At 45.7% G+C, this 6,645-nt stretch overlaps 1 protein-coding gene across 1 annotated transcript; it reads left to right on the forward strand.

Annotated features, from left to right (window-relative positions):
• Positions 1 to 5,581: 5,581 nt before the first annotated feature.
• Positions 5,582 to 5,743, forward strand: PpBr36_08826 (uncharacterized protein; the record flags this gene model as incomplete). The annotated part of the gene is made up of 1 exon (XM_029895951.1): positions 5,582 to 5,743. The coding sequence occupies one exon, from the start codon at positions 5,582 to 5,584 to the stop codon at positions 5,741 to 5,743; it is 162 nt and encodes a 53-aa protein (XP_029746984.1).
• Between the last annotated feature and the right edge of the window lie 902 nt (positions 5,744 to 6,645).

Here is a 6,645-nt window from a genome sequence, read left to right on the forward strand (position 1 = left end):
CCAGACAAATCGTGAAACTCGGGCTTCCAACCATAGTGGGGGTGATGGATGATATGGTATCAACGCAGTAATTACGTCGGTATTGTATGTAGGTGACCAAGGTAGGCAGGCAGGTTGGGATTTTTCGTTCCTTCTTTTGGTATGGAGAAAGGCTCCGTCAGTACCACAGAAAAGCCACACGTCGTCCTCTTGTTAAGTCTTGTAATTGGGGGCCTGAATTACTTGGTCTGGCCAGTTTTTTTTTTTTTTTCTTCTTTCGTCTTCGTTTGGCGTCTCCACCCACAGGTCGGGGCTTTGACGATGGTGAGACTGTGGGGTGTCTGTGAGTGGATTATGTGACTTGCATACCTAGTACCAGATGATTGACCGTACCCATGGAAAGAAAAGGCTGGTTCGCCTACCAGTTGTCACCCATTACCCGAATATTCACGATGATGGCCCTCTCCCACTGCCAAGACTGTATGACCTGATCGCGGGTAAGTTTGCCCGCTAGGACAATTGATGGCTACGAAGTAAGAGCACCATTGGCGATGCCCGGAGATATCTCGTAAAAGGTGACTCTGAACCAGTAAAGGTTTTGGCTGATAGATTTCTTGCCTCTCTTCCTTCGTTGGGCCGTCGTCTAGGTCGAGACCTATGTTTTCTTTTCTTTTTTTTTCTTCTTCTTTCTGCACGGGCGGCTCTAGTTGCCCGTCCGTGACCGATCGACGCGCGCAACAAGCGAGTTATGCTGTAGATCTATCACATATCGAAATCAACCAAAGCGACAATGGGATGACCCCCTTTCTGGTTTGCGATAGCATGAAGCTCGGCTTCCTCGGCAAGCGTGGGGAATCAGATTTGTCACATTAACACAGGGTACTTATTGTATACTTATCTTAGTAACCGATCATTGCATACTATCCCGGTATTCCAACCCTACCCGACTGTGACAGCCGTGTTCGTAAACTGCAATTAATTTACCACTAATGAGAGTATTTTGGGTACTGAAGGTGGAGCCCAGTTCCGTAGTGTTGGTGTTCTCTTTCTCGTCTATTAATCTTTCCCTCTACTTGCTTCGGCAAGTATTTCGCCAGCTCGGTACCTCTGGACCAATGTGACAGCTCAAAAAAGAGAAACCACCCCCTTCCACGTCTCTACAGTAAGCTCGATCCTTTGAGAGGCTTTGTGGCCCACCTGTCTTTTTGATGATCAGGGTTCAAGGATCAGGAATTGAGCGATGCCGGTCGCCAAGTAATTGAACTCTGGTTGACTGCTGTCGCTATTTCGTTTGCTGGGAATTTGGACTACCATAGTAATAGTGGACCGAAATCCAGGTACGTAGTTGCTGTACTGTAGCTTGGTGAAGGTGCGAGGCTGAAGGTTTACTGTTGCATTACTTGTTCCTTTTTATTTATTTTATTTTTATTTTTATTTTTTTTCTCATTCATCCCCTCCCTTGTTACTAAGAAATTACTCAATAACTATGATTATGTGGTAAGTAACTGTAGAGTGGCGTTCCGTGACCTTGGTCTTGCCAGTAGGTTTGTTTCTGTTGTGATACTGTTTGAAGATGTGGCAATATCAAACGGCGATTACGGGCATGCGTATATGCAGTCCCTGCATGCTGTAGTTCTCAACAGTTTGCGTTGCGGAATGCGGAATAAACGAGCACGCTACATCATGTCATGCAATGTCCAAGAGCCGCTGCATCGACGTTTCGTGCTTGCCATGTGGCCATGGCAGGATTTTAGACGATGTTTTCATTGTCTCTCCCTTTTTCCTTTTCCCCACTTGAACGTGCGCAATCTCTTGCATTGCAACGTGAGAACACTCCAAGACGGCAGCCTACTTTGTCAAAATCGGCACCAGCTTGTGCGGGTTCCATCGTCGACAAAATAAAATAAAATAAAATAAATAAAAGCAAGAAAATAAAGATAAAAATAAAGAAGAAAATAAAAGAAAATAAAAATAAAAATAAAAATAAAGAATGCTGCAAGAGGGCTCCCGCCTACGACTAAGCAAGGTGGCAATCTGTGGGGTTGGGGTTGGGCTTGGGTACAAAGTGCTACGCTACTTACCCTACTCATACCTCAATCTCGACACTTGACAGCAAAACCTCGGACCTAAGAGAGTCAGGTCCCAGGCCATGGCGTGTTCTTGGAATGGCGACCGACATCAATACTACGCTTGGGCCCCGAGTTTTTCATTGAGAAGATCTCGGGTACGTATGAGAACATAGCTAACTTTCGCCTACTACTAGCACTGACAAGTTTGAGTTTTTTTTAGTTTTGACACATTCACTGGGTAAAGAAGCTCCTAACGGACTTGCCATGGAATGAATAAATATATCGTATCTAGGTACTCTTACTACTATTGAAAATAAAATAAAAGAAAAAAAAGGCGTTTTCTGCGATCCTGCCCAGGCCCTGTTCCATCACATATCTGCTCCTCTCCCTGGCGACCCCACTTGAGGCGCGTCACAAAGTTTCTTGAGAAGGGAAAAAAAAGTATGCACCTCCTTAAGGAAGGAAATCCGGCACATATACTATCGAGTAGTATGAATGGCTGCTATAATAGCAGCGGCACATAAGCCAGATATAAGTATAAAGGGACAAAGATCACGAGTGGCGATGACTCTCGTCTGGAGCCTCATATAGGCGCCCACGGTGCCTCATCAACACGCATGACTGGCTCATACATCTGGATAAGGCAAAGTCAATTGTTGGCTTGGATAGGCGTATTGGGCATTCATCAGAGCCACACCTACTCGAGCAAGGACTTGGGGTGATTACGCGGTCAATCAATTATTCTCGGAGGAAAAAGGGCCCTGATCGTACCAAGAATGAAGCCAAAAGCATGGATAAATAGGTAACTCCAACTTTAACTCGTAGGTGAACAAGAAAAGGTGAATCGATTGACAGACTGGGCGAGGATTCTAGACGTTGTTCTTCGCTTGGGGCATATTTGTAATGCTAACATAATGCCCATGATCATCAATCGCTGGCAACCTTGCCTGGAATCACGAACATCCCACCGATACCTTACATATGCCGCTTGCGTCCCCAGTGTGATACTTTGTAAGTCATGCTACGTGTCGATGCTGAAAGAAAGAGAAAAAAAAAGTTTCCATTTGTCCCGTGCGAAACACCGTTAAAAGAAGATTTGTTGCAGTTCAGACACTGACACATCACACAAGACAACGGCACAATGGAAGCGGGAAGATGACAGAAGATAAAAGTTTCCACATTCGCACAATGAGTATGGATCCAATCCCAAGCTCTTTCGGTGTGCCTGAAGTTATATTGTGTGATGCGATAGATATGAAAAGAGTAGAAGATGCCCTAGATGAGCCCCACAGGCAAACCGAGATCCCAGTATTACTGTGGTTTTTAGAGTGACACCAGACCAGCGACGGCATTCCAAAAGCTCGGGGCGAAGTTACACTGACCCCGCCGCTCCAAACACATTCGAGTGACATTGCCATGTTTGAGGAAAAATAATAAAAGGAAAGAAGACTAATGACACGCCCAGACATCACATCACATACACCCTGATGGGGCTCAAGAAGAATGCGGGGCAGAAAAAAAAAGTTGCCTAGCCTCGTGCTTTATTCATTCTAATAAAAAAGAAAAAAAAAGTGACAATCTTCAATCAATAGTTGGACTTTTTATGTTTTTATTTTTTCATTTTTTATTCTCTTTTGTCTGTGCAGTGGAAGCGAGGATAGATTGATTCGCCTTTCATACTTCAACGAAACCGTCGCATTCAATTGAACCTTGCGTCAAAGGAGAAGTGTGCCGAGTTGATCTCGTTCGGCTGACCGTTCGCTTCCGCTGCGTAAATCCCACCTTGGCTTTCCCAAGCAGGTGACATGGCTACTGCAACTTCGAACTAAACCGCCTTAGCTAACCAATTCCACAATAAACAAGTTTCCCACTCACCCTGCGTAACTTGGAATTGGGGGTCCAAATGCATGCGAGTCGGGTAGCCTATTGGTGCATCAGAATCTATGCGCCGCTAACGGAATACCAAGATTCTGCCCGACTAAAACCACACACACACACACACACTCACTCACTCACTCACTTGCACACATACGCACCGGATATGCAGGCAACGCTTGAAATAAAAAAGCATGCAACCATGACAGGTAATTTATGCTGTCGGGGGCGGGCCAGACCAGGCCAAGCCAGGTCAGTGTTCAGGTACATAGAATATCAAATGCATTTCAAATACCTCGAGCATTTTACTTCCCACCGATGGTAGTAAGTACAGTACTGTGCACACCTGCATCATTCCGCCGAGACCGACATCAGGTGATGTTTGCTGGGACATATTCTTAAAACTCATCCCTGGGTTGAACTTGGATGGACCTCTTTTATTTAATATGTTATGTGCCTTATTACGGCCATTTGGGGAGTGAGAGTTAGTTTTTGACATTTCGTGGGGCTTGCTCGTTTATGCTTGGGCTGACCACATCCGTCCCATCCATGCCATGTCTCCCCTCCAAAACCTCTTCCCTTTCAAGGGCCCCTGATCCCTGACATGGGCAAGCTTGAGCTTTGACAGGGACACCAATGCGGTACTGACATGAACAAACGGCCAAAGTGCAGCAACAACTTCTTGCTCACGGACCCGACGACTGCGCCCTCTGACATCGGTTTGTCTCCATTCTGATACTTTGAGTACGTTACCGTCTTTGTTTTCTATCTATGTACGTACATTGCGCCCCACCACACGCGACCTTCTTTCTTTGATGTCGGCGAGAGGACCTACCTCCCTTCTCGGTTGGTATCAAGTTTTGCCAATGTCTTGTCCATGACTTTGTCGACTCGAGTGACTTTTTCTTCTTCTCTTTTTGGTAGCAAGATCGCTAGTAGCTAACTCCCTGTCTCTTTTTCTTGTTTACTTCTGCAGAGTAAAACTTTTTTTTTTCTTCGCTCAAACGTGTTTGCAAAACTCACAACCTACTCCTGGCCTTCGCCGACCTGTGGTAGGGCTTAAAATACCTCATCATACCGTGTCATGGAATATACCTTACCTAGTTGATCGATTGTATTTTCCACGCACCTCTCGTCGCACCCCCAGCCCACCTTTTCGAATGGACAATACCACCTCGGAACGCGCACCCACCTGGATCGACCCTCTCTCTCCTGGCCCTTGCACTCGATCCTACCTCACCTCGTCTCGCCCCCATTCCCACCTTGGGTTATACAGGATTTCTGGATACCCAAATCTTGGGTTACCTCGATCGAACGTGCATTTATATATAACCCTAAGTTGCCGTCCGGGCCATCCTATCTAGTTCTGCTCTGTCTCATACAGCTTTGTGCAAACGAAAATAATATCTCAATCCTCGTTGCCGATCCTAGCTTTTACGCTAGCTACGCCTTGCAAAAGTTCCCTCTTGTTTCAAAGCAACTCCTTTTTTTTCACATCTTCAAGAAGCCTCACTACCACATCTTTCTCTTGCGACTTTATGCTGGGGCCCCGGCAGTGAAGAACTCCAACATCAGCATCTGATATCTACACTACTCAGCCCATTACTTCTCTCAACTCATCCAAATAGGAAGAAACAAAAGAAAAAAGAATCAGAAAAATGTGCGACTTCACCAAGAACTATTACATATATACCTCGTGCCTCGACCCCGGCGCGCACTTCTTCAGGACCTCGGTGGACGGCAGCCACAAGCACGCCTGTCCCAAGGGTCCCCACGAGAGATACATTATGCTTCCTGGCCAGTGTCCTCTGTGCAATTAGTGACTACAGCCACCAAGCATGATACAGTATCACGGGGTTTCCCTGCTCCCTACGGGCACCGACACGCAAAAAATAAGTCGCATTGAGAAGACCTCAGAGGGGACTTGGCGCACGACAGGATCGGAGAGGAAGCCAAGTCTACTTTTTGATTTTTGTTGTGAGTGCTCATACAACAAAGTTTCCCTGTCTTGCAACACCATCTTTTGGATTTGTGGCAAGAGAAACTGACATTTTATGATCCGAAAGAGCAGTACCTACTAATACATCTCTGAGAACGAAAAGGAAAAAAAAAGTCATACGGATGATATCCGGAGCTCCCCGGATCTCCCCGAAACGAGCCAGATAAAAGCCCACACTTGCGACACAGCTTGCTTCTCTCGCCAAATTTTTCCTAATAGTTTCTCGGACTGGAGCCATCTTTTCTCGTCATTCTTGCAGCTTATTGCCTTTGTTTTTCCTCCCTAATAAGTTTCCGGGAGCTACCCCATGGCCTGATACTCCAAAAGAACTTCATGACTTACGAAGGCGTGTTCTTATCCGGTTTCTTTCCGATCTCTTGACTTCTCTCTCTCTCTCTCTCTCTCTCTCTCTCTCTCTCTCTCTCTCTCTCTCTCTCTCTCTCTTTTGCTTTCCAATGGCACGGCGTTCAGGCTATTCTTTTTTGGGAGGACCCTTTGAGTTTCGGCGATACCCAAGCTCAGTTTCGTTTTTTGCTTCCTTCAGTATATGTCAACAGGGGTTGGTACTCTCTTTTGGTATTTGCAGCTATTTCTGACGACTTGGAACTTGCTTCCCCAAGGCTGGCCTTGTGTCAGTTACAAATCAAGAATAACAAGTACACAAACTAGGCTCTGTTAATTTCTTCAAAATAAAAATAAAGAAAAGTCAATAAGCGACATCAG

This window comes from Pyricularia pennisetigena, chromosome 5 (assembly GCF_004337985.1).
Source record: "Pyricularia pennisetigena strain Br36 chromosome 5, whole genome shotgun sequence".
NCBI lineage: Eukaryota > Fungi > Ascomycota > Sordariomycetes > Magnaporthales > Pyriculariaceae > Pyricularia > Pyricularia pennisetigena.